We start from the raw sequence: 26,724 nt of genomic DNA, 5'->3' as shown, positions 1-26,724 counted from the left end.
TCCAAGCGGAAATAGTAGCCTTAACCAAAGCAGTAGAAACCCTGTTAGTGTTAGAGTGTAAGCAGTCCCTGGAGAGAATCAGGACAGGGAGAAGTATACATCTATATTGGGTCCCAGGGCATATGGGAATAGATGGGAATGAAAAAACGGATGAACTAGCTAAAAAGGGCGCATCCCTTGAAGCTTGCTCCGTAGACGTCCCAATTAGACTGGGCGAAATTACGCGAAGGCGAGAGGTGCACATGATCGACCAAGCAGGAAAGGCGTGGGTTTAAGAGCGGGGCTGTAAAGTGTCGAAGATTATGTGTAGGTCTTACAACCTTAGACTAACAAAGTTGCTTCTATCATTAAAAAGAGAGGACTGTAGACTCATGACGGGTATTCTGACTGGGCACTGCCTTCTGGCGTCACGTGCCTTTAAATTAGGCTTGGTCAGTGATAGCAGATGTAGGAAGTGCGGTCTTGCCAGGCTAAGACTCCAGCTATTAGGAGTGATACAGCTGTCAGTACTAGAAGCAGCAAGTGGCTTAAGTCCTAGGAAGCTTTTAGTATTTGCCAAGAGGACGGAGTTATTTTATAACATAGGTCCTCGTTTTTGATGGGGTTTTTCAGTTTGGTCATTAAAACAAACACACTACGTAACTTATTCAGTCTATGTGAGGTCCTCATGGACCGGCCAGTTCAACCTAACCTAACCTAACCTGGCAAATACTACAAAATTTTCTAGGACCAAGCTTAATTTCTGCCTCGAGACCTAGCAACTCTGCCCCCCAGTAGCTGTAGCCTTGACACTCGCACTTTCTATATCTTCTGTTTCTGACGAGGACTAACTTATAAGCCTTGACGCCAGAGGGCAGTGTCCTGTTAGTATGCCCATCGTGAGCTTTAAGTCTGGTCTACTTAGAGATATCAGCTACTTTGTGAGTCTAACGTCGTACGATTTGTGCATGATCTTAGACATTTTGCAGCCCCGTACTTCTGTCCATGACCTCTCTGCATGATGGATCATATACATCTTCTGCCCACTTTTGATTCCTTACAAACGGATTAAGACGTCCACCGTATATTCATCGAGTGCTGCACCATCATTTGCCCAGTCATCGGCCTTTTCTTTGCCTTCTATGCCTTCATGACAGGGAACCCAGTATGGAGGTACGATCCGACCTGAGCGAAGTCTCTCCCTTCCTTCTGTGTATTCCAGGATACTTCTTGATGAAGTACTGTTTAAGATGTTTGCCGTCCTACAGAATTTCTGCTGCTTTCTTTACGGTCTGACTGCAGTGATTTGGCAGCTTGAAGGATCGACGCATTTCTATCTTCACACAGTAATCAGCAGACCCGATCACTCTCGTTTATTTAGAAGCATCGGTATACACTTGTATAGCGTGTGCTGCCATTTCCGCACCCTTGCACCAACCCTCCGGCTCTATTGTGCCCCAATGGATGAGGGGTATTTGCCTTTTAATTGTAGACTTACGATTTTGCCTCAAGAAAACTGCAACGAAAACGACGATGGTGGTGCTATGTAAGGCAATTTTTTTATAAAAAAAAGTAATTCAATTTTCTGTAGTTCCGATGGGTTTTCAACTAGAAATCACTAGCAAGTGGAAAGCCCTATCTATAGTGCCATTTATACTACATATACATTTATCCATAAAAATATCCAGATTTTAATCTTTATTGATTCCAATTTAAGTGCACTTGTCAAATGCGACCATATTTTTATTAATTTATTTGTTTTTTAAACGATCGATCTTCCGATGTACATTCATAACAAAAGCTAATATGTACACCTGCGAGAAAAAAAATAGCAAAGCTCACAGAACATATTAGCTTTGTTGACATAATGGTATTTTGTAACGGTATATGTCCATTTAGCAAAATCAAAAGGGTCCGTCCGTCTGTGAACACGATCACTTGAGTAAAATTTGATTTATCTTGATGAATTTTGAGATATCTGGTTGAAGTTTGGTATGTTAGTTTATTTGCACCTCTTTCATAGCGATGAATGAATTAATATGAGCGTATAGCCCAAAAACCACGCCCATTCCTTATATGCATTTATGAATACAATTTTGGAGAACATCATGAACGTGATAACGGTTATGGCCGTCCAACAAGGCCCGCCAGTCGTTTCTTCTCGCTTCCAACCGGCGCCAATTGGTCGCACCAAGGGAGTTTAAATCGTTTTCCACCTGGTCTTTTCAGCGGAGTGGGGGCCGCCCTCTACATAACATGGCCTAGCCAGCACAGCCGGTGCGTTTTAATTCGCTGGACTATGTTGATGTCTGCATAGAGCTCGTACAGTTCATCGTTAAATCTTCTTCGGTACTCGCCATCGCCAACGCGTAGAAATCCATAAATATTTCGAAGAACTTTTATCTCGAACACAAGTTTTTAAAAACTTGTCGAAATATCGAAAAAGTTGATTTCGATACTCAACGTGTTACAGAAAAAGAAAAAAATAACAACGGCCATTTCAGCGCCCGTTCGAAACGGTCCTATCTTAGAATTTTTTTCAAGACACCCCATTGCAAAATTCTGAAATAGGTCGTTTTTACACAAAGTTTTGAGTTTTTAAAATAAGTAAATTCTGCAATATGTCGGTATTTAAAAGTTTTCTGATATAGAGCGTTTTCGAAGCCGCAGCCCAGATATTACGATATCCCACCCAGCAAAACAGATTTTTTGCAATATTTTTACTTCCTGGTGCATGTTTATTGCTTGTACTGTACAACAACAAAGATATACATACATATTAGATTGATAGGATTTGGGCTCAGGAAAAAAAATGTCCACTACGCATGCCCAAAAAAATAATTTTCGAGCCAGCGAAATTTAATTTTTTTTTTACTTTTTTCGACTGATTTTTAAGGTTTTTTCATGACCTACTAAAAAATTTCATTTGCTTGTAAAATTTTCATGTCTACCCTGCCCGACCCAAAAATGTCTGCTAAAAACGTTGTCGATAACAGTTTTTTGAAAAAAAAAAAATATTTTTTCGGACAGGTTATACATATGGCAAAGACATATGGTAAAAAAAATGAAATTTCGCAAGCTCGAAAATTATTTTTTGGGTATGTGTAGTGGAACTTTTTTTCCTGAGCCCAAATCCTATCGAAAAATCGATGGTGCGATATCGGTTAACTTTCGTCCATACAAATCGACCCAACCTAATATATATAGTGAATTGAAAGTGAATATCCACAATGATGGCTTCGTCAGTATGGATTTTCTCATGGTCATGAGTGTTGTTGCAGAAGCGAACATTATCACAATCGCGCAAGACGTTGCGTTGGTAATATAAAGAGCCATTCAGGCTACGTGAACCTTATTTCGACTTGCCCATTTATATAAAAAATTTTTCGAAGCACTCAATATACAAGAAAAATAGTTGCTGACATATTTTGTCTTCTCTTCATTTGTAAAAATGCAGTTTTTAATTTTGAAAAAAAGTTGCAAAAGTACCAACGAGTGGGAAAAATTATTTCACTTACGAAGTCTGAAAGCACTCATAGCCGAAACAAAAGTCAAATTCTTCTCCTTATTATGTTTTGCTTGCAACAATAGTTGGCTACTTTTGCATGTCAGATGGAGCTGGGATGCGCTATTTGCCGCTCCCACGTAAATACATATATAGAGAGATAGATAGAATTATTGAGGGTTGAACTGCGACCATTGGTCTATTGCCCTCGTCTCCCTCACAGCACCTCATCCAAGCCGACTTCCCTGATAGATACTTTGGCTTAAGGGTTTGAATGTGGGAATACTCTGGCCATGTTGAGGCCAAAAACTTAGTCCTACGCATTCCAAGAGGATATGTTCCGCCGTCTCCGCTGCTCCATCATAGAACGGGCTGGCATCACTCGATTGTATGCCCAATTTATGCATGTGGCTATTGAGTCTGCAATGTCCTGTAAGGACAGCTGTTAGAATTCTTAAGGTATAGTGATACCTTGTTGCATGTTGATAGGTATAAGCTTTTTCGCGCAGATAGAGCTGGACGAGGGGTGGAATCGCAGTGTTTGTAAAACATGGTTTGCCTTGTAAAATCAAATGCACATCAGAGCCATCTAACTTAATCGAGTATATTTTCATTGAAATCGATTCTAAACTTTCAAAAATACTCATAGGATGCGTTTACAGGCCGAATAAACACATTACTTTAGAGTGTTTACTGAGTTACAACAATATTGTGATAGTGGGTGATTTCAACAGTGACCTGCTTACTGGTAATATATTACCTTTGGCAATGCAAACCCTAGCTCTTTTTGCAGTGAACACATTATACCCTACGCACTTTACACAATCAAGCAGCACTCTTCTGGACGTATTTTTCGTAACCGACTTGTCAAAAATCCTGCTCTTTGATCAGCTATCTGTCCCGAATTTTTCCAAACACGACCTAATTTTTCTGACATATGACTTCAAGTTCTCATATACTTCGACCACATATTCATATAGAGATTTTATGCATATAAACTATATTCAACTTGAAGATGCTGTTGATAGCGTTTTATGGGAGTCGGTTTATAACTTGACATCTGCAGATGACCAAATAAATTTTCTCCAAGCTAATATTTGCTCACTATATGAAAAATACGTACCAATCGTGACAAAGTCCTGTAATGCTCGAAAGCGCCCTTGGTTTAACAACTATATCAAAGGCCTTATTCAAAAACGCAACAAGGCGTATCGTAACTGGAAACGTCTAAAATGTGAAGAAACTTATAATATTTTCAAAGCTCACAGAAGAGAAGTCACCAAAGCTATCAAAACAAAAAAACTCAAATATTATGAGTATCAGTTTGGCACTGCGATAGGGAGTAAAAATACATGGGAAGCACATCCGAGATATTGGCATAGGCGTTAAGGAAAATGCCACTGATGAACACATAAATGTAAATGAGCTGAATGAAAAATATGACAATAACGTATGTATTGATAGGTATAGTGATTGTTTGCATAGTTCTTTACCCGGTTTTTCATTCTCCAACATTGATGATTGTGCAGTTATTAAGTCAGTTCTTAGTATTAAGTCTAATGCTACTGGCCTAGATGGTATTCACACCAAGTTTTTTAAGTGAATACTTCCCAAAATTTTACCATACGTCACTTTGCCCTCAATACTATCCTGTCCTCATCTATTTTCCCTCAATTTTGGAAGGTGGTTAAAGTAGTTCCAATTAAAAAAACCAATGGGGAATATAGGCCCATTGCAATACTGCCGTTTCTGTCCAAAGTCCTCGAACGTTTAATGCATGTCCAAATAAGTTCTTTCTTAAGTCGTAATTCCTTTATTAATTGGACACAGTCTGGATTTAGAACCAAACGCAGCTGTACAACTGCTCTAATTAAGGTTTCTGACGATATTAGACTGAACATAAATAAAAACCTCGTAACGTTCTTGACGCTTTTGGATCATTCTAAAGCCTTCGACACTGTCAACCATACCATCCTCGCCATGAAGCTCAAAAACTTGTTCAATTTCTCACCGCCAGCGTTGCGTTTATTACTCCCCTACCTTAGCGATCGATCGCAAGCTGTATGTGCCGCTAACAATATATCTGATTATTTACCGATTAGCAAGGGGGTTCCCCAAGGCTCGATTCTTGGTCCTCTGCTCTTTGTGTTATATGTAAATGACCTTCAAAGTGTATTAGAGTACTGTGATATTCACGTCTATGCGGATGATGTTCAATTATATGTAAGTTGTCCCATGGTTTCCGTCAATAGCTCTATTAGTCTCCTAAACGCCGACCTTGAGAACGTAAACAAGTGGGCCTGTGAAAATGGGTTACTTTTGAATCCCAACAAATCCCAGTGCATAATTATTTATAAGAATATTTTGAAATATGAAGACTACGACAAAGTTATATTAAATAACACAGCTATAAAATTTGTAAATACTGCCGAAAATCTAGGAGTAATTATTAATAGAACGTTGACTTGGAATAACCACATATATCGTGCAATAAGCAGGGTCTATGGCATGCTACGTTAACTTTGGACCATCCAACATTTTACCCCAGTGTAAATTCGACTGCTTTTAGCTAAATCATTCATGTTCCCAACCCTGTTCCATGGATGTGATCTGTATGCCAGTTGTGATAGCCTGTGCCGTAATAAACTTAATGTTCTATACAATAACATCGCAAGATATGTGTACGGTGTTAAACGTCATGAACACATATCTGCTTATGCCATACAACTATCTTCCATAAGCTTTGATAATCTGCTTAAGTTAATTTGTTTAACTCTACTTCACAAGGTCATTGTCTCACTTGAGCCCGAATACCTCAGGGAACGTCTTCAATTTGTCAGATCGCCTCGTTCGATAAACTTACTTAGTTTGAAGTACACCAACCTTATAACTGAGCGCCAGTTCTTCGTTTTCGCTGTCCGCCTTTGGAACGCCCTGCCTGTGAAGCTTGAAGCTATACAAAACCCACTGCGCTTCAAAAACGAGCTGCAACACTACTTTGCTCAATAAAAGACATGCATATATGGTCATTTATTCAACTGCATTCCCTTCTTCCTTCTATTTTCCCTACATTAACACCTTTCCTCCTAAATTTTCTTCCACTTCTATGTTATTTTCCCACATTTATTGTATTGTTATAATTGCTGTAATTAAGTTAAGCTCAAATTACTTTAATTTAGTTTAAGATCAAACACTGAAAAGTAACTTATGGTTGTGTTTTTGAAATAAATTTGAAATTTGAAATATTTTTGATTGCCCCATAGCGATTTGATACTACAGCATTTTTCGCACCTGCTATGCAGTTTTCGATCAATATTTTGGATTTTGTGTCCGACTGGGGTGGGTTTTAATTTACACTTTCGATTTTGATTTTGGTGCCATTTGCAATATCAGTCCTGGTTTGTATTGCGATTGTGGTTTCAGGTTTGGTTTTGGTTTCGGTTCCCGTTTCGGTTAAGGGTTCTGTTTGTCCCCGGCCTCAGTTATTGATTATTTTCTCTTTCGATTCTGGTTACTTTTCTTATTTTGGCCTCTTTTTGATCTCTGGTTTGATCCGGAGTAAGCTTCGGTCTTGGTTCGAGATTCAGTTCATGTTTCGATGCCAGTTTCGTTTCGATTTTGTTTGGACAGTGGGTCCGATTTTGGTCTGGTTTAGTTTTCGGCCTCGTTTTCGTCCTTTTTCCAGTTCCGATTGCTGTACCGACGAGTTATACGATTTCGATGTCGGGATGATTCCAGATTGGTTTCCGTTTCGGTCTGCCATGTTTTTAATTGCCGATTTAAACCGATTCTGATGAATTTTAGGCGTTGTGTAGCGCAACCCTTTTAACCGGTTGCCAGCGAAATTTTTATCTCCTCCAACCCAGTCAGCCTGCACACCCCGTGCTTCATGGAACTAAGAGGTGGGGAGCGGTATGGCGTAGAAAGTACAATGTAGTCAAATTAAATCATTCCCGAGATAGTCGGACTTGCTCCTTAATGTGGCTTGTTATCGGATCTATACTCGGAAAAGGATCATCAACATTGTTAACACGTCCCAAAATCTTCGGAAGTGTCTTTATCACTACAAAAAAAAAAAAACAACAACATCCGATTGCGGTTCATATTTTGGTATCGGTTTCTATCTTTCTTTTTTTCGCCGGTGCTTCGCTGCCGAGAAGAAGGTTCGCTGTTGACAAGCTCCACACATATTCCAACCTGTTTACATATTTTAACGGCGGCTTTTGACCTGTTAAAAATACTGGCCTTCCTTCTGTTGATTCTATAAACCTCTACGTCTTCCATGTTTGAATTTAGCACCAAAACTTTTAGCGCTGAGTAACTCTACACCCGGCTTTGCGAAGGTAGCTGACGGGGCGACTGCTTAATGTGGGGATTCCTTAACTTGATTTCCTGAAGATATTTCTTTGGAAGCAAACCACTTGTTTACATTCAATTAATAGGAAAAGCCCACTAGGGACGAATACATGGAATGACTGGTGCTCTTTGATCTTAAAGAGAGGAAGTTCTGCAAAGAGTTCTTCAATAATAGATATCAAATGTTTTATCGCTCTTGCCAACAAGTTCTACATGGACTGGGCAAGCAATAAAAAAATAAAATCTCCCGCCGATTAAAAATCACGCCTTTTAAGTCACTCGTCAATATTGTCCTGATGTAAGTTCTTCCGGAGGTCTATGCCCTCGGCATATATCCAAGAAAGTTTATTGATGAACTGTAAGAGCTATAAATACAAAAAAAATATCAACGTAGTTCAGCGAAAAAAACAAATATAAGGAATTTGCTGGCTATGCCATGGTATGAGATTGGATACAATCGCTCGGCCCAGAAAGTATTCTTGTTGTAATCCGTATTTGGTAGCAGAGAAAGGACTCTACTGAGTTAGAAGGGAAAGATGAGGCAAGAAAGTTATTTTGTTCCAAAGTTTATTGATAGTGACTTCTTCGAAATAACCAATTGTGGGATCTATGAAATAAAGTTTGTTATTTTCACCAAAAACCACATTTTGTACAACAGTGATAATTTTTAACGCGAGGTAAACAAGTTTTCACGTCAACTCATATCAGAGCAAGTGCGATGACCAGAAAGAAAGTTCAACCTCAGACCGATAAGGCGGCTGTTTAATATCTCTTGAATCTGACATTGCGGCCGCACAGAAATCTTAATTGCATTTGCTTTACTTTTACATAAATATTTTCAAAAGCACATCAAAAGTTTTAAGTTTATTTGCTATTTGCTTCTGAAGGTGTTCGAGTGGAAGCCTCCAGATGCTATTTTCGAGAATGTTACACATAAACGTCGGATTTATAAAATATTGCATGTTGTAAAATTGTTTTTAAGAAATAATAGATCGAACCAATAAAGGCGGCGGCTACATAGCTGCCAAATTATTTTACACATATTCTTATGAGGATCGTTTTTTTCTACGCACGAATCACGACGGTCGCGGTGGCGGGAATGGTCAGAGTGTAAATAAAAACAAGTAAGGACGGGACTGTGCCGAAGACTTCATACCTTTCATGAATGGGGCTGAACAGTAATCTTATTCTATTCGTAACCTCCAAATAATCGGCTGTATAAGATAAAAAATATATAGTGAACAGATGTACATACCTAAGCGATTTTTAAGATAAATATAAAATAAAATAAGGAAAGGTGTCTAAGTTCGGGTGTAACCGAACATTATATATTCAGCGTGAACTTCAATTGTACATTTCATTTCAGATTAATTACTTTTCTACGTAACACAAGGCACCGCCCGTTTAAAAAAAATGTCTCTCCATTTCCTCTTACAATAAAACTTGATAAGTGAAATATCATTAATTCAAAACTATTTTTTGTTAAGTTATAGCTTATTATTCTAGTCTACGAGCCTTTTAAACTTGTTTTATATCTAAGTTACCGTGGTCTTTAACCGATCCCGGGTATTTTTACTAGAAATATTTTCTACTATAGGGAAAATTTGTGTACCCAATTTTAATACGATTTGTTAATTTTTCTTCGAGTTATGGCTCCCGAAACATAGAAAATTGCTTAGTCATAAAAGGGGCGGAGCCACACCCATTTTCAAAAATTTTAGTGTTTTCCAATTTAATGTTATAATTCAATTTAGAAAGTAAAATTCTATTGACACAAAGCTTTTTTCGCTAAGATATAGCTTATTATTTTCGTCTACGACCCTTTCAAAAATCTTTTATATAAACGTGGGCATGGTCTTTAACTGATCTCGTCCATTTTTCCTATAAATATTTCCTGCTATAGGGAAAATTTGTGTACCCAATTTTATTACGATCCGTTAATTTTTCTTCGAGTTATGGCTCCCGAAACATAGAAAATTTCTTAGTCATAAAAGGGGCGTTGCCACGCCCATTTTTTAAATTTTAAGTTTTCCTATTTATTGTTATAAATCCACTTGGTAAATGAAATACCATTGATATAAAGCTCTTTTTTGCAAAGATATAGCTTTATTTTATTCGTCCACGACCCTTTTAAAAATCTTTTATATAAAAGTGGGCGTGGTCATTAGCCGATATCGTGAATTTTTCTTCAAAGAATTTCTTATAGTAAAGGCAACCTCTCTGCCGAATTTTGTTACGATAGGTTTAAGGATTTTTGATTTATGATTAATAATATTTGTAAAATTGATTTTATCACAAGTAGGCGGTGCCACGCCCATTTAAATTTTTTTTTTAATTTGTATCAAGAGTCTCAATATCAGTCCACATGTCAAATTTCAACATTCTAGGTGTATTATCTACTAAATTATCTGGTTTCTTGTGTTTTCCAAAATTTTATATATATATAAAGTGGGCGTGGTTATCATCCGATTTCGCTCATTTTCAATACCAGTATATTCTGGGTCCAGATAAGGTAGTGTACCAAATTTGGTGAAGATATCTCAATATTTACTCAAGTTATCGTGCTAACGGACGGACGGACGGACATGGCTCAATCAAATTTTTTTTCGATACTCATGATTTTGATATATGGAAGTCTATATCTATCTCGATTCTTTTATATCTGTACAATAGGCCGGGTCGATTTGTGGGGAGGCAAAAAAATCGCCCAATGCTCTGTGAAAATCATATTCTAGGGATCAAAATAAGAAGCTTTGCCGAAGGAACCATACCTCTAAAACGAATTCTGATGTCCCCCAATTTGGGTCGAACTTTTGGGTAGGGGCAAATTTTGAAAAATCCCACTTTGACCCATTTAGAGTGCTCCAATCGAGTCCAAATGTATGACCGACCCCCACTAACTTTGGAGGCCCGACCCACCGATGCCAGTGGCACACCCTCTGGAACCCCCCTGGGGGTTCACCATACAAACATTTCAAAAAATCGCCGGTTTTGCACTTTACATGAAAAAATCAGCTAAATGGCTATGTTTTTTCTTTATTTTTATTTATTTATTTATAATAATATTTATTATTTATTTATAATAATATCTATTTTTTCTCTTAAGAAATTTATTTAGTCAGAACATATGTAAATGAAAAAATTAATTTAAGTGAGTTATAGAAAAGAAACTAAAAAAAATTATTGTTTGAAGTCTTTTTTACTTTCAAGTCTGGGCAATTTCGCACGGCTCCCTAATGTCGTCCCCATAACAGCCTCTACATTTTCCGGTATAACCCGTTTGGAAACGCTAGCTAGCAATTGAACATGTCGTTCCGTTCCTTGTACGTGTGATGGAATTTTTGGATCATTAAACGGTGGATCATCTTGATTTAAATATTCTTTCAATGTATCGTACGGAATGCTTTGCGTGAATGGTGGTTCAAATACGATATTTATATCATTCAAATTGATCATTTCCGTATAACTTGTGCAATTAAAGTTTATATCTGGTTTTTTATAAACTCCAAGTTCCATTGGCTCGTCAACATCGGTTCGATAGCGTAGAATTTTCTTGATGGCACAGTCGCGCTTTTCTTTGATATCATCAAACAACATTGATAACAAGATATTTTCCGAATGCGCATAATATGAATTATCTTTAATTACTTGATTGACAATTTTGCGTAAACGAGGTTCTAGAAATCGTGACCAACCAATGAACTTGAAAAATAATGCACTGCCGTACACGACAGAGCTGTAATACTTGATATTGAAGTACATTGGCACATAACATTTAATTATAAATTCAACCAGAATTCTAAAATTTGCATCTGGATTTTCCGTTGCCACATATAATCGCAATAATCTAGCGGCCTTGGTGAGCCACCGAGAATGTACAATTTTCCCTGGTTTGATGTTAGCCAGATCCACCGGAACCACGCCGCTAGAAATTGCATGGGCCATGTCGTATAAGTACTTCGAATCGGTGGAAAATTCAATTTTTTCTGGAGCAGGGGGCATATTTTGCAACTCAATTTTCTGGAAGCCGTCCACCACCTGAAAATATATAATAATGTTACGAATATTAGCAAAACTAAGGAGTGCTTCCATCTCTAAGCCGATGCTAAGCAGTGACGTGAATTCACATCCATAGATCAATCATTATGTATCTACATAAACGAAACAATAATTGCGTCTACACATATGTACCATGTACGTATACGAGCAGCGGAGAGTCAATGCACAAACACATGCATATATCTGAGATACTCCTATAAGTATGCAATGAGAAAAACTATAAAATTGTGCAATTGTAGTTACAGCTGAGAAGTTTGAGAGCTGCTGGACTAGTAGATTCTGGAAGCACCTAGAAGATGCGAAGGTTGAAATCAAAGAGTATAAAAGGCGGCAATTGTAGAGGCACTGGAATTCAGTTTGATTTGAGTTGTCAAGCAGTTTCGACTAAGACGCTATCTAGCGAGCAAGAGCAGTATTATTTTGAATAGTAGACTTTTCATTTGAGCTATCAATCAGTTTGGTTATTAAGCCAGCTAGTTGCAAAGTATAAGTGTTATTGTGAAGTACTTTAAGAAAGGCCATTTTTCCATTATTCAATATTGGAGTTATTTATTCAACAGTTTAGTGATTCGAACTTAGCAGAAGGGCAAATAAGAGGATTTGCCAGTAAATTCGTTACAATAATAAAATAATTAAAAATGGTTGACAATTATAATAAATGAGTGATAGCAATAACTTACCGGAAGAGTTTCACAAGTTTCGATTTGACGGCTCAGTTTTCCGGTTGCCGATATTGGTCCAGTGCTGGTTGGTTTATCCAAAGCTTCAAACAAATGCCGAAACGGAAGTTCGTTGAAGTGTAGAAGGCAAACGAACCAATGCAATGGTCTTTTTAACAGCAATTCGAATCATCGTATAATTCCACCGCGTGGGCCAGTGTTTGTTGGCTCACCGTCAGTGCATATTCCAATTAATGCATCCAGTGATATATTTTTATCGTTGAAAAAACCATTTAATTTCGTTGTTTTGTATTCAGCGGTTTCATGTTCCAGTCTTACGTAACCAATCAATTCAGAATTGGGTTCTCTCAAAATAACAAGATGAGGTTCTTTTACCATCCTAGTATGATACTTCTAATCAATCAAATCTAACGTTAAAGTATCATTTTTTGTGCCTTCGAATGAAAACGCTAACAAATTGGTATCATCTAACCGTTTGCGAAACACTTCTTGTCTGCATTTCTCTTTTTCTCTGTGAACTTTCGATTTATCCATGATGAGAGGTTTCCCATGCTTATCTTTAATTTTAAAATCTTGCAAAAGAGCGGTTCCCAATGCTGATGCTACTCTGTCAAGCACACCAAATCTGTCACATACCAAAGCAAAGTTAAAACAATCGTATCTCTCTGTGTATTGTGAACTTGTGCTTCTATCCATATCTTCTTGAACCGGTGGCGGTGCGTATGTTGAATCATCGGTATCTTGGTATGTTGGCATTGATGACATAGACGTTGCTCCTTGCTCTTCAGTTCCATCATAAATGCATCCATTGTTAGTCTTCTCTGATCGTGCATGCACTCTTTGAGGCGTTCGGGAACCCAGCCGCATGCACATGGAGCTGCCTTCAAATCGCATTTACATGTTCCAATGTAAAAAATTGTTTCCAGAGATTTTACATACTCTGTAAATTGTTGGGTGTTGTTTCTTCTCTTGATTTGCTCTTGATACTTGTCAAGCAATTTATTCAATTTATTAAATACACCTTTTTTCAGCATTATTTCCATACCAAGTTTTTCCCAAATTCCAATCAACTTATCTTGTACTTGAATAGTGAATGATTTATGGGAAAACTTTTTTGTTCTGTTTTAGCACGCTCGCTTAAGTAAAAATAATATCTCAAGATATCCAGATGGGTTGGTAAATTAAGATCAGTTAAATCAGTAGACACACCAAAAACAGTAACATCATGCTTGGGTATATGACTCATTGGGTTTTCGATAGTTGTTGATGTAGTTGCTTCATCTTGCGGTGTAGAGGATGGTGGATTCATTGTAAACTTTTTGATTTGGAATGGTCACTTCACTTATTATTTATTTTGAAATATTTTTTTATCTGAAATTACCACTTCACACTTTGAGTTCTTCACAACGACTTAATGCATTCACAAAAACTGTTGCGTTATATATGGTCTACGAGACGAGGTAAGAAGAATGAAATGGTAATTTCAATTCTACAACACAAGCAATTTTACGATCTGCAATTGTGTCAGTGATACCTTCATTTTTTAAAACGGTTGAATAAAAAATCCACACAACTATGTTTACGACATGCAAATGCATCACAGTGATGCCTTGGTTTTAAAAGGGTTGTAAAAACGCTAATTTCTAATAATTTTTTTTAATTTCTTTTCTGTTACTAAGTTAAATTCATTTTTTCATTTAGATATGTTCTGACTAAATAAATTTCTAAAGAGAAAAATAAACTCCAAAAAGAAAAAACATAGGCATTTCGCTGATTTTTTCATGTAATGTGCAAAACCCCAGGGGGGTTCCAGGGGGTGTGCCACTGGCATCGGTGGGTCGGGCCTCCAAAGTTAGTGGGGGTCGGTCATACATTTGGAGCACTCTAAATGCGTCAAAGTGGGATTTTTCAAAATTTGCCCCTACCCAAAAACTCGACCCAAATTGGGGGGCATCAGAATTCGTTTTAGAGGTATGGTTCCTTCGGCAAAGTTTCTTATTTTGATCCCTAGAATATGATTTTCACAGAGCAATGAGCGATTTTTAAATCGACCCGCCCTACTGTACAACCAACCGTTATCCAATCAGAGTTAATATACTCTGTGTGCAAAGCACACTGAGTTTAAAAAGTAGGTACTTACTTTGTGTGAGGATGCAAATTTTCACGTTTTTTGTGGTCTGCATGTAAAAACTATGACTACGAATCACTTATTTCTACAATATAAGTAAGTATTTGATGAAATTTAAGTTTCTAGCCGTAAAAAAGGGGCAAAAATTGCAGTTTATATGGGGTATATAATATATATACCACCAAACTCTATTATTTTTTCAGACAACAATATATCCTATATACGTAACCATTCGCTGGAACTTGAAGCCTCTAGCTCTTAAATTGGGGCAGTAATTACGAAAGGTTTTTTATCTGAACAATTGGTTGTAGGGGATATATATATATACGACTGATCTCGTCCATTTTTTAAAACAACAATATGTGCAATATACGAAAGCATATGGTGAAGTTTGAAGTTCCAATCTGATAAACATGACATGAAGATATGACAAAAATCCTCTTTTTCTGAAAAATCGGTTGTATGGAGGATATATGCTATAGTGGTCCGATCCGGCCGGTTCCGACAAATGTCTAATCGGACACTTAAATACACGCGCTCTCCAAATTTTATCACGATATCTCAAATCTTGAGCTAGTCCCTTCGGCTTTGCCATACCACTGATGTAGGGCGCATCCATTTTTGAAAACCCTGAACATTGTGAGCCTAGGTCCTTCGAATTAGTAGCAGAGCATACTACCTTCACACAACAGCGACCTCTCAAGCACCAGGCGTAAAATCCAAACAATTTAAAAGATGTTTTCACTATACATCCGTTAATATGTGAAGAATTACGACGAAGACTTTCAGCCCTTCCAAAAAGAAATAAATAAAAACAAGTAAGGAAGTTGGGGTGTAACCAAACATTACATACTCAGCTGAGAGCATTGGAGACAAAATGAGGTAAAATCACCATGTAGGAAAATGAACCTATGGTTACCCCGGAATGTGTTTGATGACATGGGTATCAAATGGAAGGTATTAAAAAAGAGTATTCTAGAAGGGAGTGATACTTAGTTCTATAGGTGAACGCCTTTTCGAGATATCGCCATAAAGGTGGACAAGGGATGACTCTATAATGTGTTTGTACGATATGGGTATCAAACTAAAGGTATTAATGAGGGTTTTAAAAGGAAGTGGCCCTTAGTTGTATATGTGAAGGCGTTTTCGAGATATCGACCAAAATCTGACCCAGAACATCATCTGTCGGGTACCGCTAATTTATTTATATAGTATGTATTACTTCGAACAGTATTCCTGCCATGATTGCAAGGGCTCTTTATTTCACCCTGCAGAACTTTTTCATTTTCTTCTACTTAATATGGTAGGTGTCACACCCATTTTACAAAGTTTTTTCCAAAGTTATATTTTGCGTCAAAAGACCAATCCAATCACAATGTTTCATCCCTTTTTTCGTATTTGGTATAGAATAATGACATTTTTTTCATTTTTCGAAATTTTAGATATAGAAAAAGTGGGCGTGGTCAGAGTAGGATTTCACCCATTTTAATACCAAGATAAAGTGAGTTCAGATAAGTACATGAACTAAGTTTAGTAGAGATATATCGATTTTTGCTCAAGTTATCGTGTTAACTGCCAAGAGGAAGGACAGACGGTCGACTGTGTATAAAAACTGGGCGTGGCTTCAACCGACTTCGCCTATTTTCAGAGAAAACAGTTATCGTCATAGAAGCTATGCCCTTACCAAATTTCACAAGGAATGGTAAATTTTTGTTCGAATTATGGCATTAAAAGTATTTTAGACAAATTAGATGAAAAAGGGTAAAGCCACGCCCATTTTGAAATTTTCTTTTATTTTTGTATTTTGTTGCACCATATCATTACTGGAGTTGAATGTTGACATAATTTACTTACTATAGTGTTAACTACTTTGTACTCTTTACTTTAATTTTTAAAATAATTTTAATTGAGTTTTCGTGTTAACTTAAAATTTTTGAATAACTTCAAAAAAAGAAAATTCTAATTAGTTTGAAAATATTTAAACTCAAAAATAAACAAAAATAAATTTTTATATTTCAAATCGAAAATAAAAGATTTTTTAAAATATCAACACGAATGTTGATATATTGGCGATCCTACCAATGATCCTACAACTTTAAAACGAACTTTAAAACCAAAATCAACTTGGATCATAGACGAATTTATTTTGCTTTTATGTGATTTCGCAATATATAGTAACGTGATGTAATTAAAGAACACTGGGATCATTAATGTACATAACTATCCCTCCATATTTGTTATAATTAAAATAGCATAATGCAGTACACGCTGAAGAATTAACTAAATAAAAAATTTAATAAATAGCACTATTGAAATTCTTGTGCATATAATTTAACTATATTTGTGTTCCCTATACATTTGTGAACAAGAAGCAATACAACAACATTCTGTGCAAATTTCATATAACAGTGGCTGTAAATTATATATACGAAACATTAAAACAAAGCAAAAATGTTGAAAATCAAATTAAAAACATTAAAAACTCTAAAAACGTGTGTGTAAACAAAATAAAAACATTTACAACCTAATACTCTTAAAAGCAACGATTGGGTTATCCAAGCCACAACAACAATTTTGCACGCAATACACACAAGAACAGATTTAAAATGAAGACATCACGATGAAAATTAAGAGATTTACAAAGAAAACAACAAAGCCATTGCATATTTTAAAAGCTTACGATATCAAACAATCCAGATATTAATTTCAAGATATTTTTAAACAATCATCAATCAACTACTTATTAATTTTAATATTTTTTTATTAAATTTAATTTTATGTAAGTATAATTTTTATTCTAATATTAAATTTAAAATTTTTCAATTATAATTTAAATTAAAATTTTAAACCTTTTAACTTTCAAATTTATTTTAAGATTATTTTTATATTTTAACAATTATTTAAATTTACTTATTTTTTATATAAAATTAAATATTTTATTTAAATTGTTAACTCCCTTTCCAAAAAAATCTTAAATATTTCCTAATTTTCAAATTTTTCATTTTATTTTTTTTTTTTTTTTCATATGGTTCTACGTTCACCAATACGAACTCGTAATTTTACAAATTCAGAAAATCAAAATATCAACCATACAAATAACATCATGACTCACAATACAACTCAAAATTCTAACATTAATACAACACAAAACAACATCTCTAATACAACACAAAATACTTCAACACAAGATAACTTTACAAATTTTCCTTCTACTAAATCTATTAAATTACCACAATTTTGGCAAGATTGTCCTGATGCCTAGTTTTTGCTTGTTGAAGGACAATTTGAAATTAACAATATCAATGATGATAATTTAAAATTTCAAAATATTCTAATTACTCTTCAACGAGATACTATATCTAAAATTTTAGATGTTATTAACCCTCCTCCTCTTTTTAATAAATATGATACAATCAAAAAAGTTCTATGTGAAAGATTTTCTCTTAGCGAAGAAAAACGATTAGAACAATTATTTTCAAAAACTGAACTTGGTGATCGTTCACCATCTGAATTATTCAGATTTATGAAATCACTTATAGGTTCTGACTCCATAGTTAGCCAAGAATTACCCTTTAAATTGTGGATTCGTAAATTACCACAAGAAATACAAATTCATTTGACTTCCAATAATAATCAAAACAGAGATGAAATTATTATTTTAGCTGACAAACTTTTTGATTTAATCAATAAACCTCATTCTTCCAAATCTCCTGTAGTCTCAAGTATAAATAATAATATTTTAGAACAATGCGTTAAAAATTTAACTGAATTAACTAGAAATAGATAGAAATAGATCTAAATCTCGAAATTTTTCAAGATCAAGAATTTTTTCAAACAATCGTAATTTTACTTCACAAACAAATATTTGTTGGTATCACAAAAAATTTAAGAATAACGCTCTTAAATGTATACCCCCATGCAATTTTAATCAAAATCATAATTCAAATTGCGAACAAAATTTAAACTGAAACGATCCATTATGACGGTGACGGATAATGGAACTATTATTAAACCTACTCGTCGCCTATTCATATTTGATAAATTCAATAAACTTAATTTTCTTATCGATACCGGCGCAGTTGTATCAGTTATTCCTTTTTCTAAATTTAAAATTTATAAAAGAAATTCGGATCTTACTTTGACTGCAGCAAACGGTTCTTCAATTGAAACTTTCGGTACAAAACTACTTAAAATTGATTTAGGTTTAAGAAGAGATTTTGAATTTCCATTCATTATTGCGAATATTGACACACCAATTTTAGGAGCAAACTTTTTAGAAAAATTCGGAATTATTGTCAATATTAAAAATAAAGAAATAATGGATTCTACTACAAAAATTAAAGTTGCTGGATCTTCTGGATTTTCTGATATTTTCTCACTCAAAATTCCTATTGTCGAAAATAAGTTTTCAAAATTACTTAATGAATTTCCATCTATTACCTGCGAACCAGATTATACTAAAAAAGTTAAACACCATACGGTTCACAGGATAGAAACAAAAGGTATTTTACCATTTTCGAAACCCAGACGTCTTGATCCAATCAAACTTAAAATTGCTAAAACTGAATTTGAATTTTTAGTTAAAACGGGTATATGCAGACCCTCAAATTCTCCTATTGCATCTCCACTTCATCTCGTTCCTAAAAAAGAACCAAATGATTGGAGACCTTGCGGAGACTATCGAAGACTTAATTTTATCACTACACCAGATCGGTATCCTTTACCACATATTCACGATTTAACAATTGATTTAAAAAACAAACAATTTTTTTCCAAAATTGATCTTGTGCGTGCTTACCACCAAATTCCAATGGCAGAAGAAGACATTCATAAAACTGCAATAACTACCCCTTTTGGAATGTTTGAATTCGTAAGAATGCCTTTCGGTTTACGAAACAGTGCTCAAACTTTCCAACGCTTTATTAATGAAGTATTTTCTGATTTCGATTTTGTATTTACATACATTGATGACATTCTTATTGCCAGTGATAATGAAGATCAACATATAAATCATTTAAAATCAGTTTTCAAAAGACTTGAAGAATATAATTTAAATATCAAACCTTCAAAATGTACTCTCGGTGTAAATAAATTAAATTTTCTAAGTTACGAAATTTCAGGCGAAGTTATTAAACCATCTTTCGATAGAATTGAAATCATAACAAATTTTGAAAAACCAATTTCTATAAATAAATTACAAAAATTTTTAGGTATGATAGATTACTATCACAGATATATTAAAATGTTAGCAACAGAACTTAGTCCTCTGCATGAAATGTTAACACATGCAATTAAAAACAAACTCAAACAATTAAATTGGACAAATGAAACCACAACAGCTTTCGAAAATGTTAAAAAACTTTTTGCTAAAAATACTTTACTTACACATTTCGACAAAAATGGTATTTTATCATTAGCAGTAGATGCATCAAATGTTGCTATTGGAGCAGTTCTTTAACAAACTAGCAATAATATACTAGAACCCTTAGTTTATTTTTCAAGAAAATTAACGACAACAGAAACTAAATATTCAACATTTGATCGTGAACTTTTGGCTATTTATAATTCAATTAAACATTTTAAACATTTTCTTGAAGGTAGAACTTTTACTATTTATACTGATCATAAACCTTTAATTCATGTTCTAAATTCTAAAGTAGATAGATCTCCTCGTCAACTACGTCATCTTGAATATATTGCTCAATTTACAAATGATATTCAATATATACGTGGAAAAGACAACATAGTTGCCGACACACTTTCCCGTATTCCAGAAATAAATGCAATTTCAACTCAAGATATAAATTTAGAAACTTTATATAAAGAACAACAAACTGATACATTTTTACAAAAAACCATTTCTGATCAAAATTCTAAAAATAATTTAAAGGAAATTCATATTCCAGTTATTAATTTAAATATATTGTGTGATGTTTCTCTACAACCTTTTCGACCTTATGTTCCACATTCTATGAGAAGAATTATATTTGACAAAATTCACTCGTTATCTCATCCAAGTATAAGAACAACTAGAAAATTAATTCAAAATAAATATTATTGGCCTAACATGCGTAAAGAGATTAACGATTGGACTTCATCTTGTATGAATTGTCAAAAATCCAAAATTTCAAGACATACTAAATCTCCTATCCAAAAAATTCAAATACCATCAGGCCGTTTTGAACATATTCATATGGATATTGTTGGACCTCTTCCAGTTTCAAATGGAAATTGTTATATTTTAACAATTATTGACAGATTTTCACATTGGCCTGAAGCTTATCCGCTTAAAGATATTTCATCAAATACTATAGTAAAAACTTTTATTCAAAATTATATACCACGATTTGGTATACCATTAAATATTACAGTAGATCAAGGTTCACAATTCACCTCAAAATTTTTTACAGAATTAACTAAACTTTTAGGTTCTCATTAAATTCATACATCTCCTTACCATCCCCAAGCAAATGGCATGATAGAGAGATTTCATCGAACTTTAAAAGCAGCAATTATAGCATCAAACGACTCGGTTCATTGGTCTGACATTTTACCATTCATTCTACTTGGTTTACGAACTTCTATTAAAGAAGATTTAAAATGTTCATCTGCTGAACTTGTTTATGGCCAAACACTTAGAATACCTGGTGAATTAATTATTTCAAATAGTAATAAAGAACATGATTTTTCTAATGACGCTCTTCATAAAATAAGAGAATATTTTTCACTTGTTCGTTCTAAAGTTTTTCATCATAACAAAGAAAATGTTTTCGTTCCTAAACAATTAGAAAATTGTGAGTATGTTTTTGTTAAAGTTCTTCGTAAATCTAATTTAGAATCACCTTATGAAGGACCTTTTAAAGTTATATCTAAGAAACATAAAACATTTACAATTCAATACAATAATACTATTAAAAATATTTCAATTGATTTACTTAAACCAGCAAACATACTTATTAACACTAATTTAAATACAAATACATTAAACAACAAAAAACAAAAAAAGGTTACATTTAATATTAATTAATAATTTGTTTGTTTCAAATTTTCTTGGAGGGGGAGTAAATATAGTGTTAACTACTTTGTACTCTTTACTTTAATTTTTAAAATAATTTTAATTGAGTTTTCGTGTTAACTTAAAATTTTTGAATAACTTCAAAAAAAGAAAATTCTAATTAGTTTGAAAATATTTAAACTCAAAAATAAACAAAAATAAATTTTTATATTTCAAATCGAAAATAAAAGATTTTTTAAAATATCAACACGAATGTTGATATACTTACATACTGTAAAGATATTCAATTTTTTTGTGAAAATTTGACTTATAATTTTTTTTTTTTTAAGTGGGTATGTTCGTTATCCGATTTTGCTAATTTTTATTTAGCACACATTTAGTAATAGGAGGAACGTTCCTGCCCAATTTCATCTTGATATCTTCAACTACTGCCAAATTAGAGCTTGTAAAACTTTTAAATTACCTTCTTTTAAAAGTGGGCGGTGCTATGCCCATTGTCCAAAATTTTACTAATTTTCTATTTTGCGTCATAAGGTCAACGCACCAACCAAGTTTCATCGCTTTAACCGTCTTTGGTAATTAATTATCGCACTTTTTCGGTTTTTCGAAATTTTCGATATCGAAAAAGTGGGCGTGGTTATAGTCCTGGGCACTCGCCCAGGAACTTACATACCAAATTTCGTTAAGATACCTCAAAAGTTACTCAAGTTATCGTTTTTACGGACGGACGGACGGATATGGCTAATTGAATTTCTTTTTTCGCCCAGCTTATTTTGATATATAGAAGTCTATATCTATTTCGATTAGTTTATGCCGTTACGGATTACCGTTATGCGAACAAAATTAATATACTTTGTGAGCTCTGCTCAGCTGATTATAATAACAGATATTGGCAGTCACTAGTCAGAAAAATACTGCTCAGTAATTGATATGTACTTAAGTTGAATGAGAGGGAAACAATGTCTAAGTATCTCCCTAAAGGCTACATTTCTGGGCTGCCAAGATCAAAACTAAGCTGATACTGATTACTAACAAGAAGAACCACACATTCGATCCGCCTGCTTTGAATAGTACTGCCTCTCACTCCCCCAACTGTTGGAACTCGCGATTCTCGCTGAATTTTTCCTAGATATCGTATAAGATGAGGTTTCCCACCATGAAGCGATTAAAGTGGAATTCGGATAAATAAGAAGTACGCAAAAGAACTTACTACCAACCCGCTCAAAATGCGCTGTGGCGTGGTAACTTGAGTTTTCTCTGGACTACTTCAGATTTCGCTCCTCACTCGGCTGGTAACTTCCAAGCGATAATACTGGCTATAGAGAGGGGCATACGGATTTTTGTCGGAAGACTCAGTGGGTGGGTCAGAAGTATGCATATTAGAGTGGGTCGATTTATTAACCGATATCGCGCCATCGATTTTTCGATAGGATTTGGGCTCAGGAAAAAAAGTTGCACTATGCATACCCAAAAAAATGATTCTCGAGCCTGCGAAATTTAAAATTTTTGTCTTTTTATCGACTTTGATTTTTAAGGGTTTTTTCATGGCCTACTAAAGAATTTTCATTTGATTGTAAAATTTTCATGTATACCCTGTCCGACCCAAAAATGTCCGCTAAAAACGTTGGCGATAACAGTTTTTTTTAGCCGTAATTTTTGGGTCGGACAGGGTATACATGAAAATTTTACAATCAAATGAAAATTGTTTTAGTAGGTTATGAAAAAAACCTTAAAAATCAAAGTCGAAAAAAAGTCAAAAAATTAAAATTTCGCAGGCTCGAAAATTATTTTTTTGGGTATGCGTAGGGGAACTTTTTTCCTGAGCCCAAATCCTATCGAAAAATCGATGGCGCGATATCGGTTAACTTTCGTCCATACAAATCGACCCACCCTAATGCATATACTCAGCCAGTCAATCATCAATCCAACGCTTCGTCTAAAACCGACAGTAGCTGCAAACAGCATATTCATCTGGGTTCCTATTCATAGCAACGTTGAGGGCACATGCAAACGCAGGGGAATTTGCTAGACGATACTAATGGCGTTTACTTTTCTGGAAAAAATGTAACCCCCATGTTACACTCTAAGGTTCTAACTTTTGAACTAGGCCACCTAGCGCTATGCAAAAAGATTGAATTTGTTGGTAATGGTGTATCTTTTGTTATTCAGTAGGAAATATTTTGTGGAAAGGACACACAAATTTACAAAAAAGAAAATAAGAACCAAAAGGGCGACATTATTTTCAGAAAATAAAACGTCATAAGACGGTGGTGATGCATAACCTACTGGCACCAATCAAAAGAAACTTACTTAGATAACATATTACAGGAGATAGCAGTTTACGTCTGATGCTAGTTTTTCATCCAGACATAAAATCTTTCATTGTGATCTTATCACCACAATGTAGTTATCTCCCAATTGTGACATCACCAGTACTTACTTGATTTTGGCATACTCAACCAGCTTCAGGCTTTACTAGAGTTCTAGTTGGTCGTCCGTCCATCATCTCGTCACCCAAATGCCGTCGTTCTTATCCTCTCCGCTGCTTACGAAGGTCTTTGGCAGCCTCAGTAGTTATAACAACTCTTGCGATCGTTTTCAATACTGTTACTGACCGCCGATCAAATAAAGTAGGAGCAGTATCCAACACCGTCCATCCTTAACTAGTCCGTCTGCCGCAAACGTGTGTAGTTGGTTTTATATGGGTATCGAGAAGCAATAGACGTTTATAACTTCCTCTCCAGACACATTCAAGATGTTTTTCCTGGAAGATATGAACTTAATGAACGACCCTCTTGGTGCTACATATATAAAAAGTACCTATCACAAACGATAAAATTTGCTTTCATTTATTATCTAAACGGCGACTGTTATATCACAATACCAATGGTACGCCCCTTTATTGCGCACAAAGCCACCAAATTGGAAATTATTTAACACATTCACGTCAGTTTTCGATTTCGGTTCAAAGAGTGTGTTCCTATGCAAAAAAATGAGCTTTGGTACGCTGAAGATTTCATTATTATTTATTTATATTACACAATGCACAAGTAATAAACGTCTCTTACCAAATCCTGGCTTCGATAATCCCGATGCATGGGAATCCGGATATCTACCTTGTGCACTAGAGGATGTCGTCTTTCCAGAAGCGTACGGTGCCATACTACCACTACCAACCAAAGTGGATGTCAGAGGCTTTCTTTTGCCGCGCGATGGAGCAATACTACTCAGTGATGAGTCGACAATTACTCTAGGTGGAGAACAACAACAGCGTGATTGTGAGAACGGACGTAATCGACGCGCCTATTTAAAAGCGCCCACAACAAGGAAATGGTATGATCCCAATAGTTGGGTTAGTCCTGCAGCGCTAGCACAAAACCCAGCCATACCGCATTTGGAACGTGTGCCATGCGATAACGAGACTGTGGTCATACAACGTGATGGACCGCTTTCGATTGATTTGGAGAATACGGCATATGTGCGAATGGGTCATTTATATTTGGCAGGATCGTTGATTGCCAGCAACTATTTGAATTATTTAATACATACCGATATAGGACAGTTACTCTTCAAAAATAGTCTTGATACAATAGCGCAATATTATCATCAGGATACCTGCGGTTGTCAAATGGATGCATTGGCATTCATTGAACCAATTTGTAAGCATGTGATGGAAAATTGTGAGCGTCCACATTGCTTGGTGCCGGTAACGCCCCTCGAAAGTTGTTGTCCAATTTGCGGATCCGTTCTACGTTTTGCAATGGACTACTGCAGTGAGGCGAGTATGAATAAGTTAGGCAAATTAATTGCAACTGCTATTAAGGAGCAAGATCTCGTCAGCGATTTGAATTATCACATCAATTACGTCAACACACCACCGTACGGTAATTACTTGGAAGCGATTATTATCGATCGCGATGGATATAACGAGAAAAGTGTACATTTCGTGAATCGATTGAATGCGAGCACCAATTGGTCGAAATTATTTATGGGATCTCATAAACTGGAGATGATCGTATCTGGACGTCCTTATAATCCAAATATAACGTTTGGTTCTGTGCTACTTATTATAATATGTATGATGCTTGTCTCTGTGGTTGCTTTGGTCATATTCGCACATTATTCGCCCGATCATCGTTATCTGCGTCGCGTTCCACAGTGGGTATATGATCCTCGGCGTTGGCGTGCATTCTTGCTGCGTTCCTCTGCACACTTTGCACGCTTCGATAATCTAACGGCAGCTGTTGCTGAAGTAGATGTTACGGATGGTATAACTATGGGCTATGATGCCGAAAGTGGACAAGTGCGGGAGCGCGCATTTGACAATCCGATGTTTGTTGAGAAACGGAAAGCGCCCAGTGAGATAAATACTGGCTCAACTTCTACAGGTTCGACAATGGCGGTAGCTGCAAGTAGTACTACAGGAGGATCAGCAGCAGCTACTGTTAGCATTTCCACAGTTAAAGAGCAAAAATTGACAAAGAAGTCAAGCGGTGGTAATAAATTAGAGAGTGTCACATTGATCGACGCCATGGAAAATGATGATGTCGAAGATGAACAAGAGTTAACTGAAATTACACTTGATGACAAATTTAATGTCGACAGTGATGAGGAAGAGGAAACAAAGGAGTAATATATAGTTAAAAACTGGAATTAAAAATTTATACTTACATGTATCTATATAAATACATGAATTCGTACAAAAGATACAAATGCATCTTATGAAAGATATTTTTTCGAGCTACGCTTTTGCAAGAAGAAATCCAACCAGTTAAGATTATTTTAATAAAATTCTGAGGGGAATTTGTAAATGGATTTCTCACATTAGCAAAATAAATAATCGTTTCGGCCCTGCCGAAGGCATTGTATTTTTGCCTCTAAAAATTTTTCCTCCCGGGGTTGAGAATCGAACTCGAATGTTGCTGATTTGCAAGGCTGTAGGTTTACCGCTAGGATATGGCAAATTTTCTAGTAGCCAAAATACAAATCTGTCCGTAGAATA

General features: G+C 35.3%; 2 protein-coding genes across 4 annotated transcripts in view; both read left to right on the top strand.

Moving 5' to 3' along the window:
* LOC137240513 (androgen-induced gene 1 protein) overlaps nt 1-26,724 on the top strand; it is an 83,691-nt gene that overhangs the window by 38,252 nt on the left and 18,715 nt on the right. The gene's annotated exons all lie outside the window — the stretch shown is intronic.
* Amnionless (amnion associated transmembrane protein) lies at nt 24,687-26,567 on the top strand. The gene has a single exon (XM_067769832.1). The coding sequence runs from the start codon at nt 24,715-24,717 to the stop codon at nt 26,353-26,355; it is 1,641 nt and encodes a 546-aa protein (XP_067625933.1). The 5' UTR covers nt 24,687-24,714; the 3' UTR covers nt 26,356-26,567.

Source organism: Eurosta solidaginis, chromosome 2, assembly GCF_040869045.1.
Source record: "Eurosta solidaginis isolate ZX-2024a chromosome 2, ASM4086904v1, whole genome shotgun sequence".
Classification (NCBI taxonomy): domain Eukaryota; kingdom Metazoa; phylum Arthropoda; class Insecta; order Diptera; family Tephritidae; genus Eurosta; species Eurosta solidaginis.
The sequence above is the reverse complement of the archived record's forward strand: the minus strand, read 5'-3'. Positions and strand labels throughout refer to the sequence as shown.

Bases quoted from the DNA above. Each gene is read 5' to 3' on its own strand.
- Amnionless (XM_067769832.1), top strand. From the start codon at position 24,715: ATGAGCTTTGGTACGCTGAAGATTTCATTATTATTTATTTATATTACA.